The sequence below is a fragment of the Scyliorhinus torazame genome, chromosome 18, assembly GCF_047496885.1.
Source record: "Scyliorhinus torazame isolate Kashiwa2021f chromosome 18, sScyTor2.1, whole genome shotgun sequence".
In the NCBI taxonomy this organism is placed as follows: domain Eukaryota; kingdom Metazoa; phylum Chordata; class Chondrichthyes; order Carcharhiniformes; family Scyliorhinidae; genus Scyliorhinus; species Scyliorhinus torazame.
This window is the reverse complement of record NC_092724.1, coordinates 135,775,850-135,797,164: the sequence shown is the minus strand read 5'-3', so window position 1 is coordinate 135,797,164 and position 21,315 is coordinate 135,775,850. Positions and strand designations below refer to the sequence as shown.

General features: G+C 46.0%; 1 protein-coding gene across 4 annotated transcripts in view; it reads left to right on the top strand.

Moving 5' to 3' along the window:
- Positions 1 to 21,315, top strand: part of sdk2b (sidekick cell adhesion molecule 2b) — a 1,174,030-nt gene that overhangs the window by 791,489 nt on the left and 361,226 nt on the right. For all 4 annotated transcript variants that reach the window (XM_072483445.1, XM_072483444.1, XM_072483443.1 and 1 more), the window contains 4 exons: positions 7,492 to 7,639; positions 8,088 to 8,228; positions 9,479 to 9,660; positions 10,984 to 11,099. In XM_072483445.1, the coding sequence (XP_072339546.1) occupies positions 7,492 to 7,639; positions 8,088 to 8,228; positions 9,479 to 9,660; positions 10,984 to 11,099 (587 nt within the window). The remainder of the gene's footprint in view (positions 1 to 7,491; positions 7,640 to 8,087; positions 8,229 to 9,478; positions 9,661 to 10,983; positions 11,100 to 21,315) is intronic.

The following is a 21,315-nucleotide window of genomic DNA, read 5'->3' as shown; positions in this document are numbered from 1 at the left end:
TGGAGCTATGAAATCATGGCAACCCTGACTGGGGCTATCAGGGGATGGAAGAATGGCCAGGGAATTCCCGGGTACTATCCATTGGCTAGCTAATTAATGGGAGATTCTGGCTGAAGTAGGCAACATGTTGGCTGTGCAAAGAAAAACCTGCAGGCTGGACATTGCCATTTTCTTTGTTCTGACTCCTTTGGACATACTAACTTGATGTGCAAGTATTCGGAACTTAAGCATCAAGTGATCCATGCTTTATATTATTGAAGATAATTGCAACCACGAAGTTGCAATCATCGTAAGTGTTAGAGCAATAAGAGCACTTAGTGTAAAGCAAAAGAAAGAAATCAGACAGCATCCACTCATGTTATATGTGACAGACTAACATGTCAATCTCTGTTGGTGGTCAATGACAGCTTTACTCATCTCTTGTCATTTGAAGCTAATTTAAAATAGGCATTTTCTGTTGCTAAAAGCAAATTACTGAGGATGCTGGAATCTGAAACAAAAACAGAAAATACTGGATAATCTCAGCAGGTCTGACAGCATCTTCTGTAGCTAGTTGATTGGTTGGTTTTTGCAAGTGTAAGCGTCCCTGTGACAGTGTGTGTGTTTAGTGAGTGTGTAACACTAAGAAGAAACTGTTACAATCTGTTATCACCTCAATGAGTAATCGTTAAATGTTTCTTTTTTATAATTATAATTTGTGTTCCTTTTCAGACCCGTCATTCATTTCTGCAGAAACCAGTTTTGTTAAAAGCACAATGTGAAAGATTTCCAAGTAATTGCCAATTCCTGGTCACAAAGCATTTTTAAACAGGGGATTAATTATCCCAGTCTCACCTTACAAATGTTAATCTATTTAATTGCCATTCTCGATCAGCTCAATTTAGCATCTGACTGTTATGTATCTATTGGGTGTAGCTAGTGTAGCCTTGAGACATCCCAAAATTCTTATTACTGGTTAAAATATAAAGCACCAACCTCAATTCATGTGAAGTTTTTTTACCCGACAGAGCATGTTTTAATCCAACTGTGTGATTCAACAGATGTCATTGTTGAATTCAAATAATTTGAAACACAATACAGATGGTCATTAGCAAATTGATCCTTGCATGAATCAATGTGACATGTGCACCATTCACTATTGCTGGGTATATAATCAAAGCTGCTGATTTAGTTCCCGCTAGAAAATGAGCGATTCACAGAAAATGGCTCAGAATCTCTTTGATGGGAAATGGAATTTGATTTCATCAGCCATGATCTTAATGAAGCATGAAAGGTCCTAAAGGGGCTTGATAGGTTAATGCTGAAAGATTGCTTTCTCTTGTGGGGGAATCTGGAACTAGGGGGGGCACAGTTTCAAAATAAGAGGTCTCCCATTTCAGAGATGAGGAGGAATTTCTCCTCTCAGGAAGCATTAGTCTTTGACATGCTTACCCCTAGCAAGCAGTGGATGCTCGTTCACTGAATATATTCAAGGTTGATTGAGACAGATTTTTGATTAACAGAGGAGTCAAGCTGGGCGGCCAACTGTCCCAAATTTTGCAGGACAATCCTGTAATTTGGCCTCCTGGATCGCATCCAGGGTCAGGTTTCCCCAGGAAATGTTTTGCCCTGATTTTCTTCTGACCCAGATCTGTACTGTGTTGCTAACTTTTGGTTGGTTCAATTGGCTCTGTTTTATAACCTTTGCTCTCGAGTAGCCAGGTACCTTTATGATACCGCCACGAGGTTCAAGTTCAAGTAATGATCAATAACTCAATACACCAATTAGTAAGATTCAAATCAAAGCACATTTATGACACACAGTAAATCGCTACTCATGTATAAACTCTACTTTCTAAGCTATTTCTATCACTAACAGGCCAATACTTAGCTTCGGACTGGCCCACCAGGTCAGGGAACAAATGGCCTTTAGTTCGGGGTCTGAGTCTGCGGGATTCAAAGCTGGTAGCTAGGAGCGCCTATCTCGTAGCGAGCATTGACTTGAGACTTACGTTCTTTGGAGGCAGCTGGACAGGTCACTGTCAAGGGTTGGTTCGCGTTGCTGAGTGACCCTGTCAAGAAGGGCGATTTGAACTTGGCTTTACTTTATAGTCCCCAGGGGCTTCCCGCCTTTCGGGGCGGACCCCGTACCTGGTTTCAAGTGATTGGACTTCGTTCCAATCGCTTGGTTCGATTTCTCCAATACTGGAGCAGTTCCCTGATCGATGGGCGGACTTTAGGTGTCCATTAACCTCTTTTGTGTTGGCTCTTGCTGGAGCCGAGGAGTCTGGCTTGGCCTTGTTTATCTCAAATGTTTTGATTGTTCCCGGGGATCGCACATTAGTATGTAGATGGCCGCTACATTATTATGCAGATGGCTGTTTGTATCGATGCTGCCTGGGCTTTTGCAGAGTTTAATACACAGTAACTTGCACCTGCTGGTTTCTGCCTGTGTTGGCTGAATTTCCTTTCAGCCTTTGCTGTTCTCCATTTTACGTCGGGAATTGGCCAACCTAGGTGGCTACAACTGAAAGCATTGTATCAACGCATGGGTTGATCACAACAGGGCGGGGGTTTTCACAGTAACTTCATTGCAGCGTTAATGTAAGCCTACTTGTGTCTGTTTGGGGCTTTGAGTGGTGGAGTCGGCAGCATCAGAACCAGAACGGGTGGCATGTGTGGGCTGCCCCCCTGTGCCACTGCCACCCCCCCCCCCCCCCCCCCAACCTATTCAAAATTGTGACAAAATATTTTTGATTAAAATGTATAGAGCGCGATTGGACGGCCATGCCATATCCGAAAAGCAGCGTGGCCGTTAGAAGCCGGTAGATCCCGCTCCCGGGATCTACCCAGCTCACAACGCCTCGCGAGATCTAACGTCATCTCACGAGATGTTGTGATGTAAACCCCGCACATTGTAGGCGTGCTCATCTTTTGGCAAATCTGCATATTAGAGCGAGACAGCTAGCCTCACTGTAATATGCAGTTTCCCGAGGCACCCGAGGCATTGGATCTATCCCCTTCGCCTCGGAGACCTCCGGTGAACTTCGTTCAGTGCTGGTCTCCACAAACGGGGACCAGATGGAACGGCAATCGTGGGGCTCTCCCAGGGGATCTTGCCTTTGGGCAGGGTGACACCCTAACACTGCTGGTGCCACCTGGGCACCCTGGTAGTGCCAGCCTGTCATCCTGGTAGTGCCAGCTGGGTGCAAGCCTGGCACCACCAAGGTTCCCAGATGGAATTTCCAGCTGGCAGGGGTACTGCCAGCATACCAGGTTGGCACTGCCAAGGTGCCAAGCTGGCAATTTTGTACACGATGACGATTGTTCCGGGATTGCCCTGCATGGGTTTTGAGGGTTGTGGGGGGCCCCGCCGATCCCCTCATAGTGAGTTGGGGTTTGGGGGGGGGGGGGGTCGGGGGCCACGTGGGGATTCCAGAGATCGGGATGCCTCAGCGCAGAAAATGGGGCTATGTGCGGCCTTGGCTGCGCGTTCCCCGCTGAGGCCTCCTATCCAACCCTAGTGCCGTTCAATGGCCTTGTGTATCTCGGCGACTGCGAGTGCCGGGAAACACGTGTCTAAATGCGCTCGCTATGGGACTTTGTTCCCATTTAGTAAAATCGCGGCCATAGTCTTTAAATAAATTAAGATTATTTATAACTATGGAATTGCTTTGGCGCAGCCATTGTAAATATTTGCTCCACTGCAGCAGATCGGAAGTCCCACTGTTTAGTAGAAACGAGTTTAAAATCCTGCCATCTTCCCTGTTATCTCTTATCATACAGACAAAAATTCCAGGTAAATCTCCGATCAATTCATTTCAGCTGCAGACTGGTGTGGTTATATTATTGGATTTTATTTGGGTTAAGAAGAATATTAAATATAGTTCCAGCTCATTGCGATTCGGTGATTTCCTTGCTTGAATTGTGATTATTGAGTTAGGATACATATAGGACAGTGCCAGTGGTGATTCCTCACCCCCAATTCAATCCTCCCTCCAACACACACCCCAACAGCCTGTCAACATTGAGCTTGGCCGATAATTGCTCAATAACAGTGAGAGCCTGACACCCATGAGGCTGTGCAGCGAAGGTTCATTAGATTGATTCCAGAGATGAGAGAGTTGTTTTGTGATGTGAAGGCGAGTGGAATACCCTCTGGAGTTCAGAAGAACGAGAGACGATCTCATTGAAATAAATAAGATTCTGAGGGGACCTGACAGGTTGATGCTGAGAGACTGTTTACCCCGACTGAACAGGGGGGTGCACATCCTCGGGATAAAAGGTCAATCGTTTAAGGCTGAGATGGTGAGGAATTTCTTCACTCAGAAGGTTGGGAATCTTTGGAATTCTGTACCCCTGAAAATATTATTGGGAGGCTGACATACTGAAGAAAAGCTTCACTTTACATTGCTTATCTTGCCAAGACATTCCTCGTCCCAGACCAGGGAGGAGGAGAGCGTGCCAGTCCAGTCTCAATTCATCAGTTATAAGGGCAGAATTAGGCCATTCGGCCCACCGAGTCTGCTCTGCCGTTCTATCATGGCTGATCAAGGGCAGCACGGTAATACAGTGGTTAGCACAGTTGCTTCACAGCTCCAGGGTCCAGGTTCGACTCCCAGCTTGGGTCACTATCTGTGCGGAGTCTGCATGTTCACCCCGTGTCTGCGTGGGTTTCCTCCGGGTGCTCCGGTTTCCTCCCACAGTCCAAAGATGTGCGGGTTAGGTGGATTGGCCATGCTAAATTGCCCTTAGTGTTGTGAAAGGTTAAGTGGGGTTATTGGGTTACGGGGACAGGGTGGAGGTGTGGGCTTGAGTAGGATGCTCTTTCCAAGGGCTGGTGCAGACTCGATGGGCTGAATGACCTCCTTCTCCACTGTAAATTCTATGATTCTATGTCCCTCATCTGCTGCTACAATGTTACAGACCACGAGCTGGATTGCAAAATCAGCCAGAGCATCTCCTCTGTAGAACACATGACCTAGGAGCGGGAGTAAGCAATTTAGCCTCCCAAGCCTAACACCCTCAATGTGATCATGGCTGATCCCATCCTGGCCTCAACCCCACCATCCTGCCCATTCTCCATAACCCTTCAACCAATTACCAATTAAAAATCTGTTGCTAACTCCTCCTTAAACTGTCCCTGCCAAGATTGTTGTCCACAGGGCATTGACATAACATCACGCGCATCAGTCTTGGGAGTCTCAAGTATGATAATGGGCCATAGATGTCACACTTGGTCCGGGGAAGCATCTACAACCTAAAGATGGGGCAAAGCTAATGTGGGGGCACTCAAAGTCTTAGCAAGAGGAGCGTTGGTGTGAGTGTTTATAAATTTCACTACACCAGAGACTTGGCAATGGGGATGGGCAAGGTCCACCCAGGTCATAGGCTCATCCGCTATCACAATGGCTCAAAGGATTAGAGTGGGAGATCTTGGAAGGAGGGAAACCTCAACATCATGTCCCACCAAGACTCTCACAGAGAGGGGCCAAGATCCTCTGGCCTCAGCACCAACATCTTACAACAGCAGATTTCAAGTCAATGAATATATAGTTAGCTATGAAGTGGACAGTACAGTGCCATTGTGGCTCGCGGGATTGAAACCATTTTCTGTGCCTGTCACTGCGCTCAGTGTGCAGAATGTAAAATTCCGCCCTTAGATTCTCATCTGTTGAGACTGCTAACAAGCAATATTCTTCCAGGCCTTTTCATGTGTGTTTTTGTACCCATTTATTCATAGATATCTAAACTGTAGACAGAACCTCACGGAGTACAAATGATATGGAATAATGTTTTAATTACCATTCTACCAGGGAAAAGGAAATTAGCACTTGTATAAAAATTAGTCTTGTAGCTAGAGGTTGATGTCTCTCAGCTATACTTGAATATTATTTTGCAACTCTTACCCTTATACAACCAAAGGGCTAAAGGTGAAGGAGCATGTATAAAACTTGAGTTATTCCATTGTAAGAGGCTTTGCTGGGTGGGCTATTAGGCAGGAGGAATGAACATTGATTGCACCTGTCTCTATAATTCCCTTACTTCAAAATCCACATCTTCCACATCTTTTCATGTCCTTGTTCCACCTGGCCCCTGCCACCTCCTCCAGCCTTATGATCTGCTGATACATTGTCTTATTTTGAATCTTGTCTCCCAAACATCTCCCCCCTGCCCATTTCTTCACTATTTGCTGACACACTGACAAGAACAGTATTATCCAGTACATTAGCCACTAGCCACATGGAGCTAATTAGGAATCCACATGTGATGAGATCAGCACGTTCAAGAGCCAATCAGGGAGCAGGTTATACTCGGCCTGGTATTGTGCAATAAAATAGAATTAATTGACGATTTCATAATGATGGTACTTCTAGGTAACAGTAATCATAATATGATTGAATTTTACATTCAGTTTGAGGGAGAGAAGAGTGGGCCTAAGACTAGCATTTTAAGCTGAAATAAGGGCAATTATGAGGGCATTAAAGCAGAACCAGCAAAAGTGAACCTCCAAGTGAGGTTAATAGAGATGCAGTGGCAGACATTTAAGGGGATATTTCAGAATACGCAGAATAGATACATTCCACCGAGAAATACAAATTCTAAGGGGAGGATCTACCATTCGTGGCTAACTAAAAAAGTTAAAGATGGCAAAAAGCATTTAATTGTGCAAAGGTGCAAGGCAGGTCAAAAGGTTGGAAAGAATGGAAAAAACAGCAAAGAATGACAAAAATATTAATAAGGAGGGGAAAATTAGACTATGAGAGAAAGCTAGCTAGAAATATAAAGACAGAAAGTAAGAATTTCTATAGATCTCGAACTCCTATGTTTTCAACTTATCTCTGCTCAAAACTCATTTTCAGCTGTGCTCACTCTTTACTGCTGGTGTTGTGCATTGGCATATGTGTGAAGCATGTGGAGACATTGTGTTGAGGGACCATTAAAATGAGAGTTGAGCAGAGCTGTCACACAGAACAGTGAAAACAAATTGTCATTCCGCAAACTTTTAAAAATAAATTTAGAGTACCCAATTCATGTTTTCCAATTAAGGGGCAATTTAGCGTGGCCAATCCACCTACCCTGCACATCTTTGGGTTGTGGGGGCGAAACCCACGCAAACACGGGGAGAATGTGAAAACTCCACGCGGAGAGTGACCCAGAGCCAGGATCAAACCAGGGATCTCGGCACCGTGATCATTCCGCAAACTTAAGACTGTTTGGCCTCTGTTTATACAACACCCCTTCCTATTGTCCCATACAACTCAGGGCTTTATGGAGGACAGTTTTTGCCAGTCGCCTTTCCTCCAGGTGCTCCGGTTTCCTCCCAAAAGTTGCGAAAGACGTGCTGTTCGGTAATTTGGACATTCTGAATTCTCCCTCAGTGTACCCGAACAGGCACCGTAGTGTGGCGACTAGGGGATTTTCACAGTAACTTCATTGCATTGTTAATGTAAGCCTACTTGTGACACTAAAAAAGATTATTATTATTTTAAAACCTATATTTGTTCGCAGATTCGCCGTGGAATGTTCACCTGATGTATGTCAACCCGGAATTGGTGGGACTGATGGTCAGGGGACTCATTCCAGCGAGGTCCTATCAGTTCCGTATCTGTGCTGTGAATGATGTTGGAAAGGGCCAGTACAGCAGGGAAACCGAGAGGTGAGCTAGCTTCCAACGCAGTGCAGTTGGTGTAAAAGATGAATTGTGAAATGCCACAAATTTCACTGGGATTATGATTGAATATTGTGACTCTGAGATACCCAAGGACCAATCACCAGGTTACTCTGCATGTCACGACTGATCACAAACTTGCCTTTGTTTTCAGCTGAGCTATTTATTCATCACTTCATTTACAATTTTGTACTTTTCTCAAGAGGATTCATTATAGACGCAAGTCTCTGGTATGGGAGCTTGCCAAATACACTACAATAGCTACCATATTTACATAATTTATTACTCTTCAGCACTAAAGACCTACAATAGATTTGTGCGTCACTGGTACAGCATGTTGGGGGCCGACCCATTTTTTAAAGTTTTGTTTTTGCTGAAACTGCGCATTATCTCGAACTTTATATTTTTCGTAATTGAATGGTTTAAATTTTTGCAGGTTGTCACTCCCCGAAGAACCGCCAAGTGCATCCCCACAAAATGTCATTGCAAGTGGCAGAACCAATCAGTCAATCATGATTCAATGGCAACCACCACCAGAAAACCATCAGAATGGAGCCCTCAAGGGTTACATCATCAGGTACCTCAGAGCAGATTCTTTGCTCTCTGTCCTCATGGACAAAACATAAGCTGATAGCTGTGGCCATGTATTTATGGAGATATACTTTTTCTTCTGTTTCCATTTTGTTTTTAAACAACTTGGTGCTGACAAAACAAATCTTTAAAAAGGTGCTATGTTGTGTTTTATAAACACAGGGAGAAACCAATTAAAATGTGTTATTGCCTGATGGCCTTAAAGCTTGCTGCTCTACATAAATTTACTGATCTTTCTTTTTGTACTTTGCATTGTTTATGAATTGCAATTCGTTGCGTTGATATTTAACATCTTGAGCCTCAACTCAGTTGACAATTGTGTACGACCCCTACAATTTTCGCAAACCCCACCCTCGTCAAAGGAGCAGAGTGGCAGGCCAAAATATGTAAAATCGGGCGGCGTAGCAGGGGTCATGATTGCCCATCAACCTCTGCTGGAATATTACCAGCAGCAGGGTAGGTGTCGGGCAGCCCACCTGGTCTTGGGTAATTTGGCACTTGGACATCCTCCTGCCATTGCAGGTATTTTACCAGTGATGCGCGGTGGGAGGGATGCCACGTGACAAACCAACCAGTTAAATCCTGGCAGCCTGGCTGCAGGCCTGAGGGTGAGGAGAGCCCTGCTGTCTGGCTATTATCTCTAACTTTATATTTTTCAAACGGAAGATCCCTCCGCATCTTGCTGGGACCATTCAAACAGGCCTTGGTGAAGTCACCCTCGACTTGCCTTGCTATTTGGTCTCTTCCTAGACTCCTTATAGGGGGAGGGGCGGACAGGCTGCAGACCAGTCAGTGGGTCACCACTTCTGCTGGCGGTGCTCAGACTAGAGAACTGCAGGCCACCTGATCAGCCGGCAGCTCCGAAAGACAGGACAATCTCCATCAGGAGGATGGAAGTCAGGAACTCAGGCCATTAACAGCCTAATGACTGGTAAATTTGATCATGGCTTCCCAGCCGTGGGTTCAGCCCTGACTTTTCAGCCAGGGATTGGGGCCACCATCCCCCCAAAAAAATTTCAGCCCAAGAGTCAGCAGGATTGGTCAATATAAAAACTAATTTCAGACGTTTAAATTTTTAAACGTTGTTATCCAAAATATCTCTTCATGGCAATTGGACAACATTTTTCTAAATTATATTTTCTTATTAGCAACATACTTTGGCGTGTTTACTGCTCAAACGTGTATAAGAGATGTGTTAAATCAGTTGTATGATTGACTTCCCCTCTCTCTTCGTAGGTATTGCTTGGCAGGTTTGCCTGTAGAGCACCAATATAAGAATATCACCAGTCCTGATGTTAATAATTTCTTACTTGAGGACCTCATCATCTGGACCAATTATGAGATTGCAGTTGCATCCTATAATGGGGCTGGTCTGGGAATCTACAGCCCGACTGTCACCGAGTGGACCCTGCAAGGGGGTGGGTATTGAGTGGTAATGGGAGAGCAAGTGAAGAAAGCTAATGTTGCCTCACCAAATCAACTATTACCAATTCAGAAAGTAAAATCACTAAAGGGCATTGCATCAAAACAATTACTCTGTACATGTAAGTTTGTTGGTAAATTTGGCAATTCAGGAAAAGCAACTTGAACATTAGTGTATCACTTTAGGCACAATAAAGGAGAGAGTAGAAAACCCTTAGCGCACATTTAAAATTTAATGTGAGTTACATCTAGATAACCCAGAACAGGTTCTAGTCCTTGAACACTATTGGGTCGCATCTGTGTACCAGCTAATTTGGACATTCTGAATTCTCCCTCAGTGTACCCGAACAGGTGCCTGAGTATAGTGACTCTGGGCTTTTCACAGTAACTTCATTGCAGTGTTAATGTAAGCCTACTTGTAACAATAATAAAAGACGAATGAGACTCAGTTGGCAGCACACTTGCTTCTGAGTTTGAACATTATGGGTTCAAGTCCCACTTGGGACTCCCCGTTGCAGTGAGATTTTTAAATGCCATCCCGATCTCTGAGGCCCACAAATAAATCCCCAACCTCTTCCCCCCCCCCCCCCCCCCCAACCCAAACGCAACATGGGAAGGTCCCCGGCCAACACCCACGCCACAAAATCCCAGCCTGATCGCTCACGCACAAAATATGCCAGCTTGGCACTTCGGCAATGCCAACCTGGCAGTGCCACCTGGGTACCTTGGCAGTGTCAGGCTGATACCCAGGTGGCACCAGCAGTGCTAAGGAAACACCCTGCCAAAGGGCATGTAGCTGGGGGCCTCTGATCCCCTTGGAGACACCCAGAAGTGCCCTTCACTTCTGGTCCCTGTTTGTGGGGACTAGTGCTGAACGGCGCTCGCCCGAGGTCCCCAAGGCGAAGGGAAGCGAAAGCCTCAGGTACCTCGGAATCTGCACATTAGAGTAAGGCTTACTGCCTCAATCTAATATGCATATTTGCCAAAAGGTAATCCCGCCCATTTTGGCCGGGATTAAACTTGCAACATCTTGCAAGGTTGCGTTGAATCTTGCGAGCCGGGTAGATCCCGGGAGCCGGGTCTCCCGGCTGTCATTGGTCATGCCATGGCAATCTGCTTTTCTGGCGCAGCATGGCCGTAGGATCGCGCCCGTGACATCCACAGCATGCTGATTACAACAGGGTTAAAGCCGAATCGGAGATTTTTGCAAAACTATTTCTTATTCTGTGTGTACGAATGATTTGTCTCAAAGCACACTTATTCTCCAATTTTCTCTCTCTACTTGTGGAACCAATTGGAGTTTCTTTTGTTCTCCCCAGTTCCTACAGTGCCTCCAGGAAATGTGCACGCTGAAGCCATTAATTCCACTACCATTCGATTCACATGGACACCACCCAGTCCTCAGTTTATTAATGGAATTAATCAAGGTTACAAGGTAATACCCATAATTTCAACATGCTTTCAAAAATCAACATTGTTGATTAGGCTTTGTTCAGTGTCGGATTGTGCCAGTCCTCTAGGAATAATGGCCAATATTATTCAGGCTGCAGAAAGATTGCAGAGAACAGCAGTTTAGCAGTCTCCATCGCTGGCTACATCAGTGTTGGCATCAGCATTTACATTTGTGGTACAATTTCACTTCTGTTCCTGTCAAAAAGAAGATCTTCTGGTGGTTGTTTAACTCCAGAGGCAGAATCGCCATTTCAGTTATATTGCAATGGTGTTCTCATAGCTAAGGCTCCTGTTACCATCGGTGTAATGTGAAGAGGCTGTTAACAGATGAATCTGGAAGGCTTTCAGGTGTGAAGGAATGCAAACTCCGATACCAATGCCCATCTGGGAACCCTCCACACCCTCTCACCCAATCTCTTCTTCTAACCCCATCCGTTGCTGTTTATTCACTATACTCTCTGACCTTCCCTGCTCTGCTGTCGAACTTCCTGTACTCAGGAGATGACAAGGTTTCATCCCCTTACCTCCTCACCTCAATGAATTTTGGACTCGGCAAGATGTCGAACTCTTCTCCTGTCAGCATCGGCTCTGTGCTCATTTCTTTGGGCAGGAGTCCTCCCCCCGTTCAACGGATCCTTTCACGTACCTGCAGCATTCTTCTTCTATCGGGATCCTTTGCGCTTGGCTCCTACCTGCTCCTGAGAACTCTCGGCGTGACATTGGCTGTCTTAATTTCTCTGCTCCTCTCACCCACTCCGACCTATCTCCTTCTGAATCTGCTGCCCTCCATTCTCTCAGGTGCAACCTTGACTTTGTAATCAAACCTGCCGACAAGGATGGTTCTGTTGTTGTCTGGTGTACTAACCTCTACCTTGCAGAAGCTGAGCGTCAACTATCAGACACTTCTTCCTATTCCAGCATCGAATATCAAGCCATTGTCTCCAGGGTTGGCACTGACCTCATCTCCTTTGGAAATCTTCCCTCCACAACTTCCAACCACATAGTTCCCTAGCCCCGCATAGCCTGCTTCTACCTCCTTCCCAAAATCTACAAACAGGGACTGGTAGATCCATTATGTCAGCCTGTTCCTGCCCCATCTTGACTCCATTTTCTCTCTCCTTGTCCAGTCTCTACCCACCTATATTTATGATTCTTCTGATGCCCTATCTCATATCAACTATTTTCAGTTTCCTAGCCCCAAATGCCTCGACTATGGACATTCAAATCCTTTACACCTCCAGCCCCACCAAAATGGCCTGAGGGCTCTCCGCTTCTTCCTTGAGCCGAGGCCCAAACAATCCCCATCCACCACTACTCTTTTCCACTTAACTGAGCTTGTTCGCACACTCAACAATTTCTCCTTGAACTTGTCTCACTTCCTGAAAATAAATGGTGTGGCTATGGGTACCCACATGGACCCCAGTTTTGCCTTATTTTTGTAGGGTATGTAGAACATTCCTTGTTCCAATCCTACTAAGGCCCCTCCCACAACTCTTTTTCCGTTACATTAGTGGCTGTATGGTGCCACCTCATGCCCTCATCTGGACCAGTAAAAATGCATCGACTTCACTTCCAATTTCCGCCCCTCTCACCTTCACATGGTCCATCTCTGGCACTTTCCTCCCTTGACCTCTCTGTCTCCATTTCTGGTGATCCTCACACCCTGCTTCTTGTAAAGACTCCATCCTGTCCCCCCTATTTTCTCCACCGCAGTTACATTCTGTTCCAATGATGCTACCTTTCAAAATGGAACTTCTGACATGTCTTCTTTTAAGCTGAACCGCGGATTCCTGCTCCCCCCCCCACCGTGGTTGACAGGGCGCTCAGCCAGCTCAACCATGTCCGACCCATCTCCCACAACTCTTTCCTCACCCCTTCCCCACCCTCGCAGAACCATGATAGGGACCCTCTTGTCCTTACCTTCAACCCCACTAGCCTCATTCAAAGGCTCACCCTCTGCCATTTCTGCCAATTCCAGCATAATGCCACCATCAAACATCTTTCCCTCACCTCCTCGCTGTCATCATTCTGCAGGGACCCTCCTTCAGTAACATCCTGGTCCATTCCTCGTTTCCTTTCCACAGCACCTTCCCATACAATCACAGAAGGTACAACACCTGCCCCTTTATCTCCTCCCTCCTCACCATCCAAGGCCCCAAACACTCCTTTCAGGTGCAGTTGTATTTTCCTTGCACCTCATTCAATTTAGTTTACCCTATTCTCTGCTCTCAATGTGGCCTCCTCTACAATGGGGAGACTAAACGCAAACTGGGTGACCGCTTTACGAAACACCTCCACTCAATCTGCAAGCATGACCCCGACCTTCCAGTCTCTTGCTTTCCTGTCCATCCTTGGCCTGCTGCAGTGTTCTAGTGAAACGCAATGCTAACTGGAGGAACAGTACCTTCCAGTAAGGTGCTTTACAGCCTTCTGTCCTCTGCACGTTTAGTGAGATCAATAAATTTAGACTGGGGACACATTTCACCCCCCCCACCAACACAGACCCTCTATCACTTGTTCATTCACAGTGCTGACCTTTGTTCTGCTGTTAATATATTCTGCTATCTTACCTTTATGCCAGTATCAGCACCTGCTTTATACTTTAACACTATTATTAACACTGCCTTTGTTTAATTCCCATAACATATTTGCCAAATCTCTCCTAGTTCCCACCCAGCACTGACGTTCTACTCTGCTCCACCTGCTCATCCCCTCTTAAACAGTATTAAATCCATCATCTTCATTAGCTCTGAAGAAAAGTCTTATGGACTTGAAGCATTAACTCTGTATCGCTCTCCACAGGTGCTGCCAGACTTGTTGAGATTTTCCAGCATTTTCTGTTCTAAATCTGGAAGACAATCTCACTTCCCATCTTGTGCCATCTGATCAGATCAGAAACTGAGCGCGAAATCCCTGAAATAACTCCATTAAAGCAATTCACGATCATGGCACCCTTTCAACACTTGTATGTCTTGAGCCGGCCGACACAATGGCCTAACTTTGGAAGCAGAGCCAGGTGATTTAGGAGATAAATTAGGAAATATACTTCACATGGAAGTGTGGAAGTCTCTCCATAAAATCAGAATTGCAAATTCAATGAATTTAAAATCTGAGGTTGATAGATTTTTGCAAGTTAAACATATTAATGAACATGGAGCTAAGGCCAGTGGATGGAGTTAGGATACAAATCAGCCATGATCTCATGGTTTGGCAGAATAGGCTTGTGGGGCCAAAAAGCCTACTTCTGTTCCTATGTAACTGTTCCCGCACAAGATCTATGGGGACAGGCCAATTAGCCTTCCGTGAGCCTCGTGTATTACGAGCTTCCCCGATCAGAGATGGAGCCCTTATAAATAGTGTAATGGACTCTAACATAAACGCCGGTGCAGATAGGAACTGAGCTAGAGTTGTCCCGGCTGGGATCTGAATGTGGATATAGTTGCTTAAAACAATAAATAGTTTTTCTTTGTGTTCACAAACTGGACTCCTCTGTGACCATTAAATTGGCGACGAGGGTAAAAGTGGAGCTACAATCGGCGCTGCTACCTATCGAAAGCACGGCCATCTCCCCTCATTTTACTGGGTTAAGGTTTTCACTATTTTCAATATTCCACTCTTCGAGAGACTTGATGTGTTTGACACCGACACGGGGCGGCACGGTAGCACAGTGGTTAGCACAGTTGCTTCACAGCTCCAGGGTCCCAGGTTCGATTTCCAGCTTGGGTCACTGTCTGTGCGGAGTCTGCATGTTCTCCCGGTGTCTGTGTGAGTTTCAATGGGCTGAATGGCCTCCTTCTGCACTGTAAATTCTATGATTCTATGACATAGAAGATTGGACGCAATATGCAGAGCGTATGCGCTGTTTCTTTAAGGCAAACTCTATAGTTGGAGATGAGAGACATAGTGTTACTTCTGACCACCTATGGGGCTCCCACATTTGGTGTAATAAAAAGCCAGATGTACCCCGCTGCCCCGGACTCCAAGCCATTCAAGGAGCTGGTTGCATTGGTGGAAGACCACAATGACTCCAAACCATCGGCCATAGTACAACGGTACTGTTTCAATACTGCTGAGAGAACCCCAGGGGAATCTATAACAGAATTCCTGACACGCTTTCAGGCACTTGCTGAATTTTGAGATCATGGCCCGTCCCTTCCCGAGTTGCTGCGGGATCGCCTGGTTTGTGGTAACCCAGAGGAAGTTAATGGCCGAGCCATTATTGAACCTGAAAATAGCTGTGGAACTCTCACTTTCAAGGAAGAATGTGGATAAAGGAGTCCAGGAGCTCCAGGGGGTCTCCGGGATGGCGGTAAACAGCGTGGGACATGCACCACTCTGGCGCGCGACACCCCTCAGGATCGGGACCCCCACTACGCCGCCTTTTCCGAACACCGCCGAAGCCAGGTCCAGTGGTCCGGAACAGCGACAGTCAGACAAGATACCTCCCTCAGATCGGTAGAGGGCGATCCCCGTCGGTACGGGGGTGTGGCTGGAGAAACTGCCGAGAGCGAAAACCACAGCCCAGGCTCGCCGCCCTGCCTGAGGCAGATGCCAAACCAGAGCCCGGGCTTTTCATTTGGACCAACCCGTTGAAGAAGAAAATAGGCAACTGAACTGCATTGCAGCACTCCGATTTGCCCCATTCAGAACACCGTTCAAGTAAACGGTCATCCCCTGGAGATGGAATTGGACACGGGAGCCGCAGTCTCGGCTGTCGCAAAACAAATGTTCAAGCGCATTAGATCAGGGGTACAGTGGTTGAACTTGAAGGATACAGAAACAAGACTGGCCACCTACATAGGGCTAGCGCTCGCCATAGCGGGGACAATGATGACCCCAGTATTCTACCGGCAGCAATCTGTTAGGCTGCCATCGATCATCGTAAAAGGCCCTGGACCGAGCTTACTCGGCCGCAACTGGCAGCAATGCCTCTGCCTGGATTGGCAGTGGATTTTTTAGATGGGCGCTGGAGACCTCTGCAAGGTGTTGGGGAAATACTCCGAAGTTCTTCAAATCGGTTTGGGAATGATCAACGGTGCTATTGCTAAAATACAAGTAGACCTTGAGGCGCAGCCCTGGTATTTTCAGGCCCGCCCGGTCCTCTACGTGCTATTGCCAAGGTCGAGGCAGAGCTCGACCGACTGGAGGGTATTGGGATCATCAGGCAGGTGCGATTTGCCAATTGGGCGGCTCCGGCAGTCCCCATACTGAAACCGGACAAAACTGTTCGGCTTTGCAGCGACAATAGGTTAACCGTGAATAGGGCATCCCGGTTGGACAGGTATCCAAAGCCACAGATCGAAGACTTGTATGCAAAATTGGCTGGGGGTCATTTGTTTACAAAACTTGACATGAACCACGCATATCTCTAACTAGTATTGGACCCTGAGTCCCAACAGTATGTGACTATAAATACCCATGGGTCTTTATGAGTATACATGATGGCCATTTGGAGTATCATTGGCTTGCGCCATCTTTCAATGCGTCATGTAAAACATTCTGAGAGGGCTGCCGTGTGGACGACGTCTTGGTCACGGAAGCCACAGAGCAAGAACATTTAAGCAACCTAGAGGAGGTCCTCTGCCGCTTTTCAGAGATGGGTATCTGCCTCCAAAGGGAAAAGTGTGTCTTCCACGCCAGGCAGGTCAAATATTTGGGGTACCGCGTAGACCGGGATGGTCTGCACCCGGTGGAAGAGAAGATGCGAGCAATCTGCCAAACCCCCACTCAGGGAAGCACGATGGAACTGCGCTCCTTGCAAGAGACCAGCATGACTTCAAAGTCCTCCGGAGGAGCCAGTTGCTCATAGATTTCCCTGACACCGGCGTTGCCCCCCTGGGGGGCCCGACAAGAGGTGCCAGAAGTCATCGACCCTGACTCCAATACGGAAACCCAGGCATCGGAAGTTTCTGACGGTGGACAAACCGCCGAACAGCCGCCGGTAGTGGTGCACCCCAGGCGGTCTGCAAGGAAACGGCGTTCCCCGACACGATACACGGCCTATGATTCAGCCCCGCAGGTGCAGGAAACGCAGCCACGGGCGGAAGAAGAGCAGGCACCCTCCTGCTCCACCTTCTTCAGAGGAGTCTTCGGACTTTCGGAGTGGGGGAATGTTATGACCAACACGAAACCTACAAGGATGGGTCGATCAGCCTCCCCATGAGCCTCGTGTAATACAAGCTTCCCCGATGAGAGGCGGGCCCCATATCAGTAGAGAAATTAAATCTAACATAATACCCAGTCCAGTTTGGATGCCGAGCTAGAGTAGATCCCGGCTGGGACCGGAATGTTATGTATATATAGCTGCTTAAAACAAGAAATAGTTTTTCTTAATCAAAACCAGAAAATACTGAACAATCTCAGCAGGTCTGACAGCACCTGTGGAGAGAGAAGGGAGCTAACGTTGCGAGTCTGAGTGGTTCTTTTCTTAATGTTCACCAACCGGACTCCTCAGTGACCATTGAAGAAACCCGCCATTATGAGACAGGAAACAGGTCTAACTCCTAACCAACCTGTACAAAAACAAATTCCAATAAAACAGTTTGTTCTGATGCACTTGGGAGCAGATATTTGTTTTATTTTTTATCTCCTGAAATAATTAAAAAGGAAATTTTTGTTATACATAAAGCAGGCCCACTGTCATTTGCAATACTATTAATCTACTCATTTATTCTGAAAAAGGGATCTATATTCTTAATACCTTTTCAGGTGTGGAAATATACACCCATGAGCAGACAATAGAAATGTTTCAGGTGCTATGAAATCTGTTTTAGAAAGTGAAATTCAGGTTGCACAAATAAGCAAGACTTTTGGTATTGACCTGCTCCTTGACAATCTGTTCATTTTTTATTGTCTGAACTTTCAAATCTGTAAGCAACTCCTATTACAATGCAGGCTTTTCCTTTGCAGGGAGAAAGATATATTACTTGAGTGAAAAATGTGCCCTGTCCAATCAGCAAAGTTAACCTTAAGAATAAAAACTAGATCTGAAAGCTTGACTGAAAGGGTCAAGTCAAACGCGAGCGATGATTCCTCATCTACATGTAACTTTTAAGATGATCAGCTACTAACTCTAAAGAAGTGCGGGCAACTGGGACTAGCTTAATGGTAAAAACTGGGCGGCATGGACTGGTTGGGCCGAAGGGCCTGTTTCCATGCTGTAAACTTCTATGATTCTATGATTCTATGATTCTATATAGCGAGAACAATTGTAATGATCCATGTTATCTTCACTTTACCAAATGTTTCTACTGAGTTCAGTTGTTGACCTATGCCATCTCTACTTTAGCTCCTTGCCTGGGAACCTAATGAGGCAGAAACACTAGCTGCTGTGACAGCGACTGCTGAGCCAATGGTTCTTGTCATTATTTTGTCATCTTCTACTCCTCTCCTGACTTTTGTTTGAATTCACGTAACCCCTCGTGTGAAGTGGTGTTGCTGTCCTGCAATACAGATGGTATATTTGTTTCCTGTGGGCAAACCGATATTATTGGAGGAAAACCTACTTGAGTGAAAAGGTTCAGCATGTTTTTCATTTGCTCATTTGCCAAACCAGCCCCAAAATCAGTCTGCATGGTCTGGCTAATTTTTTGAAAAAGGTTTCCGCTAATATGAGGTTTAGAATATGGGTCCATGAACGTGTTTGCCAAACGTTTTTTTAAAATGTCATAAGATGTGAATTTTACAGCACCTCATAAATCCAGCTATGAAATTTACAGCAAAACGTCATTGTTTGTCGACACAAATGAACCAGCTTGTGACATTTCAAAATTCCTTTACAACACAATGCAGCTGTTTCAATATTTTTTATACTGAGCAAAGTACGGACACAAATCTAAACAACAATTAATTAGGAGTCAATGTCCTTTAGGCTGCTGTAGCAATCCAGCCCTAAAATTAAAAAGCATTTTTAAGTTAGTTGATTTATTCCAAGTGTTGCCAACTCAAAAGCTCTTTGCTTCAACTCTTCAGATGCATACGTGGTTAAACTTGTACTTTCATGCAATTGCTACTTACTTTTTCGATTGAGCCCCCTACAGGGGCTCTTTCTGGGGAAGGTGGGACCTCTACAGACAGGATGGTCTACATCTGAACCTGAGGGGCACAAATATCCTGGGGGGGAGATTTGTTAGTGATCTTTGGGGGGGTTTAAACTAATACAGCAGGGGCATGGGAACCTGGATTGTAGTTTTAGGGTAAGGGAGAATGAGAGTATAGAGGTCAGGAGCACAGATTTGACGTCGCAGGAGGGGGCCAGTGTTCAGGTAGGTGGTTTGAAGTGTGTCTACTTCAATGCCAGGAGTATACGAAACAAGGTAGGGGAACTGGCAGCATGGGTTGGTACCTGGGACTTCGATGTTGTGGCCATTTCGGAGACATGGATAGAGCAGGGACAGGAATGGATGTTGCAGGTTCCGGGGTTTAGGTGTTTTAGTAAGCTCAGAGAAGGAGGCAAAAGAGGGGGAGGTGTGGCGCTGCTAGTCAAGAGCAGTATTACGGTGGCGGAGAGGATGCTAGATGGGGACTCTTCTTCCGAGGTAGTATGGGCTGAAGTTAGAAACAGGAAAGGAGAGGTCACCCTGTTGGAAGTTTTTTATAGGCCTCCTAATAGTTCTAGGGATGTAGAGGAAGGGATGGCGAAGATGATTCTGGATAAGAGCGAAAGTAACAGGGTAGTTATTATGGGAGACTTTAACTTTCCAAATATTGACTGGAAAAGATATAGTTTGAGTACAATAGATGGGTCGTTTTTTGTACAGTGTGTGCAGGAGGGTTTCCTGACACAATATGTTGACAGGCCAACAAGAGGCGAGGCCACGTTGGATTTGGTTTTGGGTAATGAACCAGGCCAGGTGTTGGATTTGGAGGTAGGAGAGCACTTTGGGGACAGTGACCACAATTCGGTGACGTTTACGTTAGTGATGGAAAGGGATAAGTATACACCGCAGGGCAAGAGTTATAGCTGGGGGAAGGGCAATTATGATGCCATTAGACGTGACTTGGAGGGGATAGGTTGGAGAAGTAGGCTGCAAGTGTTGGGCACACTGGATAAGTGGAGCTTGTTCATGGATCAGCTACTGCGTGTTCTTGATAAGTACGTACCGGTCAGGCAGGGAGGAAGGCGTAGAGCGAGGGAACCGTGGTTTACCAAAGAAGTGGAATCTCTTGTTAAGAGGAAGAAGGAGGCCTATGTGAAGATGAGGTGTGAAGTTTCAGTTGGGGCGATGGATAGTTACAAGGTAGCGAGGAAGGAGCTAAAGAGAGAGCTAAGACGAGCAAGGAGGGGACATGAGAAGTATTTGGCAGGTAGGATCAAGGAAAACCCAAAAGCTTTCTATAGGTATGTCATGAATAAGTGAATGACTAGGGTAAGAGTAGGACCAGTCAAGGACAGGGATGGGAAGTTGTGTGTGGAGTCTGAAGAGATAGGCAAGATACTAAATGAATATTTTTCGTCAGTATTCACTCAGGAAAAAGATAATGTTGTGGAGGAGAATGCTGAGACCAAGGCTATTAGAATAGATGGCATTGAGGTACGTAGTGAAGAGGTGCTGGCAATTCTGGACATGCTGAAAATAGATAAGTCCCCGGGGCCTGATGGGATTTATCCTAGGATTCTCTGGGAGGCCAGGGAAGAGATTGCTGGACCTTTGGCTTTGATTTTTATGTCATCATTGGCTACAGGAATAGTGCCAGAGGACTGGAGGACAGCAAATGTGGTCCCTTTGTTCAAAAAGGGGAGCAGAGACAACCCCGGCAACTATAGACCGGTGAGCCTCACGTCTGTAGTGGGTAAAGTCTTGGAGGGGATTATAAGAGACAAGATTTATAATCATCTAGATAGGAATAATATGATCAGGGATAGTCAGCATGGCTTTGTGAAGGGTAGGTCATGCCTCACAAACCTTATCGAGTTCTTTGAGAAGGTGACTGAACAGGTAGACGAGGGTAGAGCAGTTGATGTGGTGTATATGGATTTCAGCAAAGCGTTTGATAAGGTTCCCCACGGTAGGCTACTGCAGAAAATACGGAGGCTGGGGATTGAGGGTGATTTAGAGATGTGGATCAGAAATTGGCTAGCTGAAAGAAGACAGAGGGTGGTGGTTGATGGGAAATGTTCAGAATGGAGTTCAGTTACAAGTGGCGTACCACAAGGATCTGTTCTGGGGCCGTTGCTGTTTGTCATTTTTATCAATGAC